General features: G+C 41.3%; 2 protein-coding genes across 2 annotated transcripts; both read left to right on the plus strand.

The window, feature by feature from the left end:
* The first annotated feature begins 1,495 nt into the window (after positions 1–1,495).
* snorc (secondary ossification center associated regulator of chondrocyte maturation) lies at positions 1,496–8,171 on the plus strand. The gene is made up of 3 exons (XM_071534017.1): positions 1,496–1,637; positions 6,150–6,320; positions 6,952–8,171. Exons 1-3 carry the CDS (start codon positions 1,505–1,507, stop codon positions 7,059–7,061), a joined length of 414 nt encoding a protein of 137 aa, XP_071390118.1. The 5' UTR covers positions 1,496–1,504; the 3' UTR covers positions 7,062–8,171.
* A 1,438-nt stretch (positions 8,172–9,609) lies between these two features.
* Positions 9,610–13,893, plus strand: LOC139656431 (G-protein coupled receptor 55). Its single transcript, XM_071534009.1, has 3 exons — positions 9,610–9,684; positions 10,326–11,058; positions 11,787–13,893. The coding sequence occupies exons 2-3, from the start codon at positions 10,330–10,332 to the stop codon at positions 11,988–11,990; spliced, it is 933 nt and encodes a 310-aa protein (XP_071390110.1). The 5' UTR covers positions 9,610–9,684; positions 10,326–10,329; the 3' UTR covers positions 11,991–13,893.
* The last annotated feature ends 106 nt before the right edge of the window (positions 13,894–13,999 follow it).

Here is a 13,999-nt window from a genome sequence, read left to right on the forward strand (position 1 = left end):
AAGAATAAACTTTCAATTCTGCATCTGTATTATAATATATGGAAATGATGAACTGCTGGAGTCATACTTTTTTTATTGCGGTATGAAATAAAACAGTCTGTTGTGTGGGCTGTTCACACCTGTGTCTGAATGAGCAATTTGGAAAAACCATGAAAGTGTAAGATCCATTTGATGCCCATGTATACACTTAGTCACACTACTATAAATCAAGTTTTACAGTGTTGCTGCGCAGGACTGGAAACATACAGAAATGAAAAATTATCATTTCCAAGTGTTGAAAAGTTTGGGAATTTTGCCAAAATTCTGGAGAAGTGTTCCATCCCAATGCACATACAATTTATGTAGCTGTTGCTTGGTGGCTGTTTCCTATATTGCAAATTTGTTGCTTTGAAGAGTAATTATCATGCAAAAAAGGTATGGCTTACTTGACAGTGCCTAGCCAATATGAGGATACATTGAAGTATACAACTCATGGAAAACGAGGAGTAACTACATCACATGCCTTCTTTCCACTGATATGCAGTGCATAGATTTGTTACTAGCACTTTTCCTCTCCATGTACACAGTTTGTCCCATGAAGTGGATAACATTGACATTCAGAGCAGATATCCATGTAGCTGTAACAAATATGTAGTCTTCCAGGTTGACAACTCTCAATCTTTTTCAGGTAGTAAAGATTATCAAATTGCCATTCGATTGTATACATGTACACAGATCAGTCAGGCTTTTGTATCCAGAAAGAAGAAATGTAACCCACCAATTTTCTCATAATAAGGAGCAGCACCATAGATCTCCAAGCGTGCAGCGGGGTCGTCACCATGCCAGGTCAGCCTAGTAGAGGCTGTATGAAGACTTGGTGAAAGAAACTGGTGAGAATATCAAATGTCAGAGGTGTGACAGGGCAGCATAGTGACTAGGGTGGCTGTTCTTCACCCAGAGGTGCTGGCTACAAGCCTCCCATGTTGGCAAGCATCTGCCCTGCTGAAGTGTGCTAAGTGCAATGCAGTGAGTCCCTACAAGCTTTGGGGGGAAACTGTTCTTAAGCAGACCTTGATCTCTGACTTGAGTGACAGGTCAGTAAAGCATCACATTGCTATCATCATCATTTTCCTCTCTCCCTTCTTTAATTTTTGTTTGCCATCGGAGACGTTCCTTCTCCTCTGATGCGTCATGATCCAGAAGTTTGCATAGTAAAGGGGGTCCAGCAGAGATCTTTGTGATTTGACCCGACCAAGGTCAGTGGCTACAGAATGTTTACCCCCCCACCCACCCAAGTATGTGGTCAGAGGAATATGGAGTGGGTGGGCCCTGTGATGATGTGCTCACAAAGTCCACACTGTCCAGACAGCTCTCTGTACACCTAGCCCCGCCCCTTCTCTCACCCTACTACTGCCTACCTTTCTCCCTCCCTCCCTCCCTCCATCCATCCCTCCTTCCCTCCCTCCTGCACTCTTCCATACTCTTCTCTTACTCCTCTCCCAGGGTCAGTGCTTGTTTGAAGTCCATGCTCGAGGAGTTCTGGAGACGCTGCGCTCTCTCTCGCTCATCCCTCCCAGGCACCATGGTTCACAGCAGTAGTATCTGCAGATTCCTCCTCCTGGCGCTCCTAGGCCTCTTGGTAACCACCGTACACACAGGTAAGCCTCTCCTTGGGTCTGCTGACTAGTTGTCTGATTTGTGTGGCATGGTGACAAGCATACGAGTTTCTCTGCTTGTGCGTAGAAATGGAAGAAACTAGTTTGCAGAAATGGAAGAGTGAGCAAGTTAGAATGTTTCCCATAAGACCAAAATGTCTGATTTACACACGTTGCATCTGGTTGTCAAACTTAAACAGGTTAAGGGTTTGGAAAACTGGAAAGAGGTTTGTAAAGTGCACAGCTATTCGGCATGATGTGAGGAAAATAGCTTCTCAGCAAATTATGTCAAGAGTTGCCAACAAAGTCACTGCCTCTCGCCACAGAAAAATGAGGCATGAATTTGAATTGCTGCTGATCTTTGCACTATAAAGTTGTTTCCTTTAATTTGTGGAACAACTTGGAATGGGCAGGTTTACGGTATTTTTACTCTTGATGCTTGAAATTCATCTTGGGCCACTAAGGTGTCGGTAACTTGCCATGCTGTATGCTCTATGTAATTTTTGGTCCTCAGCGTATTAATGCCTGAGGTGTGTGTGTGTGTGTATACGTGTCATTCTCCCACTCTGTTCCATACACACAGGCCTGGATGTGAGCGTTCTGATCTAAATGATGCAGTTGTTGAAGCTAGTGGAAGTTCTGAGCTCTGAAAGCTGCTCTTTGACCAACAGGATGACTCAGTCGCTTTCATAATGCCCCGATGTTTGCAATTGGTCTGAAACTGAATATTCACCGACTCAAGCAAAGATTTAAGTGATTTGTGAACATTTTTCTTGGTGTGGAACTATTTACATCAAACTTCAACAGGTTCCCAGCATCTGTGTGAATGTGGTTTAAGAGTAGGCTGATAAACATGAGGAGAGATCTCTATCAACACTCTCATGTCATTCACCTCCACTCTTTGTCTCTTTGTTTTTTCTTTTTTCTTTCTTTCTCTCCTTCCTTCTTTATTTCCATCCTTCTTTCTTTCACTTTCTCTCCCTGTGTTTCCTACTCCCTCTGTGTGACACCTCTGATAAATTTGAGAAAAGTCTTGGGAAAGGAGGTGAATCCACAAAGCCAGGGATTGTTAGAGAGTTGGAAACAACCAACACACACAGTGGAGCAGCTCTCAGGCCCAGAGGTCAGAGCAGGGGTGAGCAGGGCGGCGGGGCGACAGAAATATAACAGGTTGAGAACTGTCACCTTTACACGGGACACTAGACTACTGTCACTGTAACAAGGCTTTGACCTAAAAGCCACGTCAGGCCTTCAAACACATGACTTTCCTACATCTAGGCAGGTTTCCCAAAATATCTTGCGGTCTCCTCTTGCTTTGGATTGTGCAATTTTGAGGTGGATTGTTGCAGAAACAAATGGGGGGTTTTGTATTATTTTTACTGCCTCTCAACAGCCATGGATACACAGTTTAGAAACATCTTTATAACTGGCTAGATGAATATTTGTCTGAGAAGTTATTGAATACCATTAACTATACCATCATCAGCCTTTCTTAACTAGTTTGCTTTCTAGGCTGCCGTCAGGTACAAAGATAACCTAACAGAAAAGCATATTCTGGGGCAGAATTAACATTAAACATAGCCAATAGACTTGTTCATGAAGATGTGAGTGTTATTTGGCTGCACAATGTGAGACTCCACTACAGTCCCAGCTAATCATCAACATGGCTGTTGTAAGTGACGTGGATGACATGTGGGCCTACATGTTGTTTTGAAACAGAGCCACCCATGTTGACCACAACCGGGTGACTGGATCAGCATGACACGCAACCCCAATTGTTGACTCAGCATGAGAAACAAAGCCAGAAGAGTCAAAATGAGAAGCTCAGTTATCACAATGTGACAGTTACTCACTCTCTCGCTCTCTCTCTCCCTCTGATCTTCCTCAAAGTGGCTGATCTGATCAAGTGTGAGACACACAACCTGTCACACTTGCCAAGATGACTCACACCTCCAATCCTGTCCTTTACAGTATGAGCGAGATGAGAATGATAAATGAGAAGGGGCTCACCGTCAGTGTTGTAACCGGAAATGGAGACTAGTAATAGCAAGCGTCTCTACACTGAACCCCCTTCCTCTTGTTTGACTGTGTTGGTCATTACCAGCATAAAGCCTTTAAACACTGGCCATTTGTTAAATGTTATGTTAGAGGGTCTGGGAGTGAAAGGCCATCTCAACCTGTGGAAGTGAAAGGGGGTGAGGCAAGGACACAGGCACCACCATTGCCATATTTGGGGTGGGTTGCTCGCCCCCTCGATGCCGGGGCAGGCTGGTTTTCACACACACCCGTTTGCACGCTTTGTCATCTCTCTGGCTGGTGTGAAATCCTGACTGGACAGGCCCAAGCTACAAACAAATGGCTGTCTGTGTTTTTAGTCTCTGCAAGCAGCCTTTCCTACTGTCTGCCATGTTTTTACATGTCTGGAACCATGTGCAGTGGAAGAGGAGGGTCAGTTGATTGACAGGTCGACTCATTTCTTCAGAAAGTGTAACCTAGTGGAAGGGTGTTGGTTGAGACGATGTTAGAAGGATAACAAAGATTTTTCTAGAGGCTTCAGTTATGTTAATTCCATTAACGGAAATTACGAGCACAAGCAAACCCCTCCTTGAAGAGGAAACAAACACCAATGGAAAAACATCATGTTATTTTTTTGTCTTCTCATTAAATCAAGCTGTCCAGAAGGTACAACCTTTACACACAGAGACTATTTAATAAACAAGTTTGTTTGACATCCAGTGCCCAGCCGGTGCCTGGTTTGGGCCTGGCCGGTTGTTACTGGTTGCAGCCCGCCGCCCTCCATGACCGCACAAGCGGCCTTTTGTGCCCTCGGCTGAAGGCCTCATTGATGGCGGTGCTGGCCAGAGGCCCAGGCCTCCATACCTTCAGCCAGCAGGACAGGAAGCTGCGCACTACACAGAATCAACACAGCAGCATCAAAATACTAGCATGTTACATTAGAACTGCATATCAGAGTGATCAGGATTGTAGTTTGTGATATGATATTGTTGAGAAGAACACAGCTAACATGGTGCCATCGAGCTCCTAAGATTATGTCTGTTCATTGGTTTCTTGGTTATTGTGTTTGATGATTTGCACTGCATTAGAGACACTTAAAATTGTGTGAGTCTTTAATAAGGATTAGATAAAAATGAAAAAGGAGCAATAGAGAAAGATGTGAAGTAAGGTGAGGGAGTTTAGAGCAGGCGTCAGAGGCTACAAAGTAAATATGTAGGGTGCACATTAAATAAGCTGGGTGTAAATATGTTTGGCGTATGGTTTTGTTGGTATGCGAAGCGTGAGGGTAGGATGAGTGAATCAGTGAGTGTGTGAATGGGTGGGCTTGTGTGTGAAGAGTTTGTTTTTCTGGGGAGATCGGGATCAAATTTTCCCCTGTTCCTTTGGATTTCAAAAGCGAAGTTGTACAGCTGTCCACTTACTGGAGAGACAGCCAGGATCACGATTTCAGGATCGTTTGACTCAAACGTGGTAGTTTAGACTTTTCGTTTAGCATTTCCAGAAGCCAGTCTTACCTAAAGTCAGAAATGTGGCCTAGAAAGAGAAGTAAGCCCTGTTTCTATGGCTATTGTGGAGGTGTGAAAAGTCTCTCAGATGGGAGGAATGTAGGTGAAGGACAAATTGGGATGGTAGGAGGAGAACAGAGGATAGATTGGCAGAGGACGAGAGTACAGATGGTAGAGGAGTAGTTGTGTAGAAACTGAGCTACAGGCATGCTCGCCAAACACTGCCTGCTCTATGGGCTTTTTGTACTAAAACCTATCTGGTCCACTGTTTAACATGTGGAACTGGGTATGTCCCGCACACAGATTAGTTGTTCACATCACACAGTTGTCTTTACTGACTGTGCAAGATGTGAAATAAGCGCGAGGTCATGCGAAGGCCATCAACTTTTTGCTCAATCCAACTTTTGCAATCTTGTATCGTCTCCTGTCTTATTGCAACATATTTTACAGAAATAATTGCCCAAACCCTTGGTAAAGTCCTTTGTCGTCTGGAGCATTTTATCAACGAGCTTGGGCGAACCCATATAGAATAGAGAAAAGAGATTTAGAGAGCTGAGCACGTAGGCAGGGGCTACCTGTAGCTCCTGTGGACAAAATGTTCATCCTCTACAAAGACATCCTTATACCCCGGCCTGAGCCGTTAAGCCAGTGAGACAGAGAGAGGTTGTTAGTCATCAAAGACTGGGCCATGTATGTAGCCCTGCATCCCCAAGGCCTCACTGTCCAGAGAGAAGGCAAACAGGGCCATTAGCAAGGCCACGCACCTCCTCGGTAAAATTACTGCCTTACATAAACACACAGTAAGTTGATACGGCACAGCAGACAGTCAGTGTTCTCAAACCTTCTTCCCAGGTTTTTTAGAAATAAATTGATGTGCGTTTGTTTTTCAGTCAGTGCAGAGATCAAATGATTTTGTTATTTGATGACTGGCTCTAGATAAACCGTTTTAAAAGAAGCACAACACTGTTCTGTGTGTTTTTTTCTTCTTCCCCAGAGACAGTCGCAGACCCTGCTCCAACTCTCCAGGGGGACAACCAGGACACAGTGTCCGGAGGAGGAGCCTATGATGTCACCACCAAAGACCCCTTCCAGGACATGACGGAGCGATCCTTCACCTACGACTATGAGGACTCCACACACTCCCAGGCCATGGATGAGGAGGAAGGTAAAACTTGAAAAATGTCTGACAGACTAACAATCAATCTGTTTACCTGTACTTATAAAGGAGCATAAAGTAAATAATGAGGCAAATTAATAAAGAATTGTGCAAATAATAAAGTCACATTTTCAAAATAGAAATTAGTAACCTGGCTAATTAGAGCAGAAATCCAACAGAAATGTCTGTATGTGAGGAGGTAATATGTCACGATGCAAAATACTGTAGTGATAATACTGCTTTTTAGTATCTTCTGACGCTGGCAGCTCCTTGGCAGCACCGTCCTCCATCACTGAGCAGCTGAAAATGAGAGTAGGTGGGAGGGTAGGGAGTACTGGCTGGGAAGTGAATTTTAAAAGCCAGAAATCTCAGCAACCAGGCAAAGTAATAGTTGAGTCATTGGTATTGATCACCAACTCTTATCAAACCCCCCCCCGCAGATATATTATGGTCCAAATCTAACTTATTGCACCTTTAACTTTCAATTATATGCATGTTTTCCAAGACTACCCATTATGCAAAAGAAACATCTACTGCATGTGTTCACTCTGTGTGTGTCCATTTAAGCATTCAAATAATGAAAGTTCCCTCTGTGTGTGTGTGTGTGTGTGTGTGTGTGTGTGTGTGTGTGTGTGTGCAGGAGTTCTGGGGCCGGGGGCCATCACAGCCATCGTTATAGCAGTCTTCCTGGGAGCATCTGTCCTCCTGGCCCTCATCGTTATCACACTCAGAAAGTTCACCGCCTCCTAGAGTGAATGCTTCCTATCTCCTCTGTCTCTCTGTCTCTCTCTCTGTCTCTCTCTCTCTCTCTCTCTCTCTCTCTCTCTCCCTCTCTCTCTCTCTCTCTCTCTTACAAGGATGAGTAGGAGTGCATCTTTTGCTCCACTGTGGATGCTGAAAAATGTGGCAGGTCCCTTTGTCCATAAGAATTAACTGAGAAACATCAGTTGCTCTTCAGACTATTTTCCCCTGTAAACATACTCTAATTGCTCACACTTGTCCACTTGTAACTAAGGGTACAATGTTAGAAACTGGCTGGTTCTTCCAGTGTAAATCGTAGTATAGCCATGTCATATTTTGTTTTTTTAGCTATTCCTTACTTGTGATTTTCTTTTGTTGATATTACATCTGAGTCCAAAATGTTTGTCCAGCTTTGTGATCTGTTTGTAGATGTGAGTAGAGTTTCCTTTCTTATAGTTTTTTTTTTTTTTTTTGTCTTGAGAGTTTTGTTGTGATGTATCCTGGATGCGTTTGCTTTTATTTCTACATGGAGTGTGTGTGCATGAGAAAGTGTATCCCATGGTGAAGGTATTTGCTCATCACATCCATTTTGGTAGTGTATTTCTCACTTTCCCCATTCAACAAGACAGATATTTCAGATTCACGTACCTACACAGAATATATTCCTCATTTCCACATTTTATTTTATGCCAGAATAATTTCCCAAATGTTCCCTTGGTGTTACCATTTATTTTGCTCCATTTGTACAAACATTTGTAGAGACAAAATAAGAAGAAAACATTTTTTTTAAAAAGAAGAAAAGGCAGGCTTCTTCAATGAATGTAAACAGGGTAGTTGGTTCGTTTGTTTTAGCTGCAGAGCAAATATTAAGTTAGGGTAGAAAGAGAGGATGGATGGATGTGTGTGTGCGCTCAAGTGAGTGTTTATAGTTTTTTGTTGTTTTATTTGCTGGGTGTGGGGCAGGGGGTGTACTTGGTATGATTGTTTTATCTGTCTTTTGGAAATACTGCCATTTTCTGTATGCCTCAGTGGCCTCAACAATCTGCCATACAAATATATGTTTCCATAGTGATATCACTGCCCAATTAAGTTTTTGACATTTATGTGGAATAAATAAATCCAATAAATCAGTGCCAAATGTCTTTGATTTCCATGTGGCTTTTGAACATCATTACTCAGTGACTATAGAGAACAGAGTAATATTTATAGCGGACGATGTAATATTAGGTGAGGAGAGATTTACTTTGATCCTTACCAGTACAGAGAGAGACTGGCCTAAACCTGTCATAGTGATTCTAAACACTAGGTGGCAGGACTTTACATTATGGATGAAAGTAACATTTCACATAATTATGCTAAGTGAAATGTGCCACTGTCAGTTCATAATGTGCTTCACAAAGACCATCACCACAAGACTTGGCCATGTTCATTTTCCATTTGCATTTTATTGTTGGCCTACATGAGTCTGAGGCAGCTTCAGTCCCACTGTGCAAATACGGTCATGCCATTCACCACCCGAAACCAGGAAACCCTCAAACACAATCACTGCAAATCTGCTCCTGCAGACTCTCACATAGACACGGCAGACTGAAAAGATAAAGGTCTTGAATCTGTTGTTAAATCTGACAGTAAGGTCTGTGTAACCGATAATGATGATATTCACAGCCTGCTCAAATGAAAAGCCATCTTTGAGAGCGTCAGCACTTTATAATGAGACACATAAATGAAATAGGAAGTTAGACAATGACATTTACAGCAGAGTTGGGTTGAGCTCTCTTTCAGTTACTGATTTCCTTTGAAATTATATTAATACCACCAACACTAATATTAATACTAATAAAAACAAGATTTTTAATATTGATGTTCATCTCATCTCATGTTAAATAATGTATAATAATCACTACTAGACTGATTTTATTCTTTCAATATATATTTTACATCAAGACAATTGATACTAACATGAGTGTTCATAAACAAATTAGTCCTCAACATATACAGTAGAAAGACAATGCATACAAATATGAACTCATCAGATCCAATCCTATTCTTCATATATGTTTTCACGTATTTCTCTGTCCTAACATAGGGTTGTGCTCTTCACCACATACAGAATATGGTAAAAATAGTGGAAATCCAACACTAATTTTGGTAATGTTGACAGGTTTGTACCACTTATATTCAAGAGGGAAAGGTCACTAATAGCATTATAGGTTGTGAGCGACCATTTCTATTATAGAGGTGGAAATCCACTATAATGAATCAAATCCTCCATAAATGCTCTGTTGGGATGAGAAGAGAAGGCCACAGCATGCAGCCAACAACATTATCTTGCTTATCTTGCTATCTTGCTTACAAAAGTGTTCACAAATACAAACAAAATCCACTATCATGGCAGTTTGTGGTAATTATGTATGTACGTCTTTTAAAAGCCTTTATACCTACTTACCTTTACCTTACATTTGTGGGCTTCGACTGGTGTCACGTATATCTGTACAAACATGCATATCTGTATCATGACTCAGGAAGTGGTGATAGAAAACCCAGTGCTTGAGAAAGCAGAAGTGTGTCTGGCACAGCGCGGACAAGCAGACAGACAGACTGACTGTTGTACTAATGGACTGGCAGCTGTGAGGTAAGGGCACCATCATATAATTATATTTCATATTTTCCACAGTGTAAGTCAGAGAGTTATAGTGTTATAGTGTTAAACTCTCAATGTTTTGATATAAGCTCATCTTAGGCTTTTTACCTCATCTGCTCATGTACATTTCTTTCCCTTTCTTTCTTTAATTCTCTAAATGTATTGTTATTTTTTTAATTATTATGTAAATATATTATTTGTTTATTTGTTTTAATATGTGCAAATAAACTAAAATAAAGTTACATTTATCTGCAATTGTTAAAGGTTCTAGAATTTGAAATGTTAATATGTGAATGAATTGCATATGAAAAATGAATGACACAACAATCCATGTTTTTACTTTAAATATATTAAGTAAATATATGTGTATATTTTCTTTGTTACATTTGCACTTGTTGTGACATTCAGGGCTTCTCACATTAGAAACTAGGAACAAAAGAAATGAGCACACAGCTACTGAACCCACACAACTGAGAAAGGCGGTTTCGTATGGTGGCACACTATGCTGGTGGTTGTGTGTGAAAAAGAAAGAGAGTTTGTGCAATTTCAGCTCAGAAATTCCAGTACAGAATTGGCAATGATCAAATGTCAGCTGTTCAAATCCAACAAGTCAACATTTTTCTCTTCAACAGCACCATGATGAGCAACTGTTCATTTGAGGAGGTGGACCACCTGATGAAATACCTGGAGCTGGTGATCTACTTACCCATATTCCTGTGCGGTATGGTTCTGAACGTCATGGCACTGCTGGTGTTCTGTGTCTTCCTTCGCAAATGGACCGAGTCGACCATCTACATGACCAACTTGGCTCTGATGGACATGCTCCTCCTCTTGCCCCTGCCCTTCAAAATGCACGCCACTAACCACCTGTGGCCTTCCCACCTTCGCCTGCTCTGCTCCTTCTTAGAGAGCCTGTATTTTGTCGGGATATACGGCAGCATTTATACCATCATGTGCATCGCCGTGGACCGCTGGGTGGCTATCCGACACCCGTTCAAAGCCAAGCAGCTGCGCTCACCTAAAGTGGCCCTGATGACCTGTGTGGTGGTCTGGCTGCTGGTGCTGGTGGCGATCTCTTCAACAATCTCCCGCTTCAGGGAGACTGAGCAGAGGGACTTCCACTGCTTCCACGCCTTCTCAGAGAAAGGCTGGAGCCCAGTGGTAATCATCTGCCTGGAGGTGTTTGGGTTCCTGGTGCCTGCGCTGGTGCTGGTCTGCTGTTCGGTCCAGACCATCTGGGTGCTTAAGAAGTCTGGACAGCACAGCTCCAAGAGCAAGGCCTGCGTGAAGATCATCTACAGCAGCCTGTGTGCCTTCTTGCTGCCCTTCACCCCCAGCCACCTGGCCATACTGCTGCAGTTCCTGGTGAGATTAATCACTTGCAGCTTAAATTTACCTATAGAGTGCATTTTACATTATGTGTCATGAAAAAAAACCCCACTTAAACAGAAGTGACTTTGAGAATAATAAAGAAAACAATCATACACTGAATGCAACTTACTAGCCCTTGTAAAAAAAAAAAGCCCCACTTCTGTATATATTTTCAGGAATCTCTTCTTTCTTTAATTTGTCTCTGACATTTGATATTTAAATTCTATTTGTAAAGCTTGATTGCTGCTTGTTTGTCTGTCTAAATGTCTGTTTATTGCACTGCACCAACCTCACCAAGTCAAATTCCTAATATGTGAAAATGTACCTGGCGAATATAAATCTGATTCTGAGTCTGATATAGGTTGAGGTAATAACAATGGGGGACTGCAAATAATAAGGAAGAAACTCTGGTCTTGTCTGGTGTTCATTTACAAAAAGTGACAAGTACAGGCATCAGGACAGAACTAACAAGTACTGCCGTGTAACATGTGTGGAGCAGTGTAACATGACTGAAAAATCTAGCGCAAGGGAGGGGGGAAAAAAAAGCATGATGGAGCAAGGAAATCAGATGCATGTAGAGATCATCTTCAAAATATCCTGACAATAAGACACAAAGCCACAAAGCAAGAATTCACACTGCTGTACTAACTCTAGTGTTTTTCTGAGCTGAAAGGGATGTGCGCATTCTGTTTCTAATTTCTGTTTCGCTCATATCACCCCAGGTGCGGCAAGATGTGATCGAGGACTGCGGCACGAAGACCAGGATCAGCCTGTTCATACAGATAGCTATGTGCCTGGCCAACATCACCTGCTGCCTGGACGCTCTGTGTTACTACTTCATCGCCCACGAGGTGAGGAGCACCAAAAAAACATTCAGGTCGTCCATGACCAGCCGAAGGCCCACCTTTAGCACATCAGAGGTCTGAGCAAGTCATGCGAAGATCTCACTCATCTTTAGGTTTTAAGTTTTGAAAGAGTAGTGAAACCTGATAGGCAGCAGTGGTGTAGTTTTTGCAGAGGAGAGGATTCTGTGATTCTACCACCCATTATGATTGAATTATGCGTCAATAGGTTGGTAGATAGGTATACTATGTGTCCCCTAAGAGTAATAGGTGGGGATGCAGTATGCCTGAGTATGATCTTTACCACACCACTCATAGTAACGCCCAAATGAAGTGTGGGAAACAGATGTGACGTGGAAACAGACGACAAGCAATCTGGTCCAGTGACAGGAAGCGAACAGTCCCTTTTGTACCTGTAAACAGCATTGAACGTTCTGCCACCCAAAATGTAAAAAAAAACCACAAGTAGGCCACAGTGTGACACATTTCTGAAATTGTTTCAGGACGCATACAAGCACATGAGATGGTTAAAAGCACTCAGGTCGTAACCCTAACCCTAACCCGGTGCTTCACATCGGTCATGACCAAGTAACCGTCCCAGTGTGATTCATTTTAAATCAGTATGGCTTGGTACCCACTTACATTACAGAGCTTTTAACTCCCTTTATACAGAAGTGAAGCCATAGACACATAAATGAAGATTAAAGACAATTTGGTTGTGCCAATTTGGTTGAGGAGATACAATTAACAAATTATGGATCCTCTTCTAAGACAGAACTGAAAACTCTGAAAACTAATGCTTTTAATTCATAAAATAATGCTTATTATTATTATTATATTTATTATTATTATTATTATCCTGATTGTTGAAATGTTTTGCTTTGTTCTTCAGCACTTTGTAACTTACTTCAGAAATGGGGAAAATTTAATCCATGATAAACTGAATAATGAATAAACTGTAAAGATACAATCAGAAATGTATTTTACCATATCAATTTTGGGTAGACTGGCACATTTTTGAAGAATTTGACGCTGAGGTGGGCTATGTTTGCATAGTCATCCAGTAAATCACTATATAAACAGTAACAGGGTGACAATGTTTCAATAGGAGGTGTCGTGATACAATGACAGATTGGAACTTGCTTCACATAAATAAAAACAGGAAATAAACCAGAGTTAAACATAAATACTTAACAAGCAGTAAAATTAAGGAACTTTATCACTTACTTTATTCATGCAAAGGCATTATAATTCAGGGAGATAGCACTGACATACTTATAATAGTTGTCTAAATAAGAGCCAAGTAGTTAATTGTTGGAAAGTTTGTTTTTTGATATAATCCAGGTTGACTTTTGTTTATGTTTATTCTTTCACCTTTTCTTAGCCTCACTGCAATGTATATATGTGACATGCTATTGGGTAAAATGTATGCGAATGTAATTTTTTTAAATTAATATTTGATGTCTATGATGCATGCACAGTCAACAGAGCCTGTGTAATATTGTTTATTAAATTATGAAAGGCCAGCTTCTAGCTTCAGACTGTTTTGTAAATATAAAACAAGCTACATTTGAATGTAAAGTGCTACATTGTACATTTTGTTACCTCTGTTTGCTCATAAAGAACAGTGTCACCTTGTGGTAATGATGGACAGTGTTCATATTTCTACATGGCACTAGCATTATTAAAGGGGAATTCATATTATGTCATTCCTATTGTCTAGAATGTCCAATAAATATCTGTGAACTTGAGAAACTCCCTTCCAAAGCCAAGAAGAAGAAAAGCAAGAAGAGAACCTGTTTTTTTTTTTTAATTTACGTCCCTTACTTGCTATTTAGGCATATGCATTTTGCACCTCCTCTGTGTTGAGGGTTAGGGTTAGTCATTTGGTTTCTGTGTCCAATTCACCGCTGTTTGTCATGTTGATGTTTTTCTCTCTTTCTTGTGGTGAAATGTTTTTATAAAGCCATGGGGTTTCTTGATCTCACCTGCATTTTGTATGTCTGGCCTTTTTTTCAAATTCAAATTGTGATGTGTAAGATAAAGTTATCTAATAATAACTAATTAATAACGTCATCCACACATATCAAGCA

This window comes from Centroberyx affinis, unplaced genomic scaffold (genome assembly GCF_046629955.1).
Source record: "Centroberyx affinis isolate AG114_WGS23_722 - 3 ecotype Tasmania unplaced genomic scaffold, CSIRO-AGI_Caff_v1 ptg002475l_1, whole genome shotgun sequence".
Lineage (NCBI taxonomy): Eukaryota > Metazoa > Chordata > Actinopteri > Beryciformes > Berycidae > Centroberyx > Centroberyx affinis.

Coding starts and splice junctions, on each gene's coding strand:
- snorc (XM_071534017.1), top strand. CDS start 1,505: ATGCTCGAGGAGTTCTGGAGACGCTGCGCTCTCTCTCGCTCATCCCTC. Junction 1,638..6,149: donor GGTAACCACCGTACACACAG/GTAAGCCTCTCC, acceptor CTTCTTCCCCAG/AGACAGTCGCAGACCCTGCT. Junction 6,321..6,951: donor GGCCATGGATGAGGAGGAAG/GTAAAACTTGAA, acceptor GTGTGTGTGCAG/GAGTTCTGGGGCCGGGGGCC.
- LOC139656431 (XM_071534009.1), top strand. CDS start 10,330: ATGATGAGCAACTGTTCATTTGAGGAGGTGGACCACCTGATGAAATAC. Junction 11,059..11,786: donor CCATACTGCTGCAGTTCCTG/GTGAGATTAATC, acceptor ATATCACCCCAG/GTGCGGCAAGATGTGATCGA.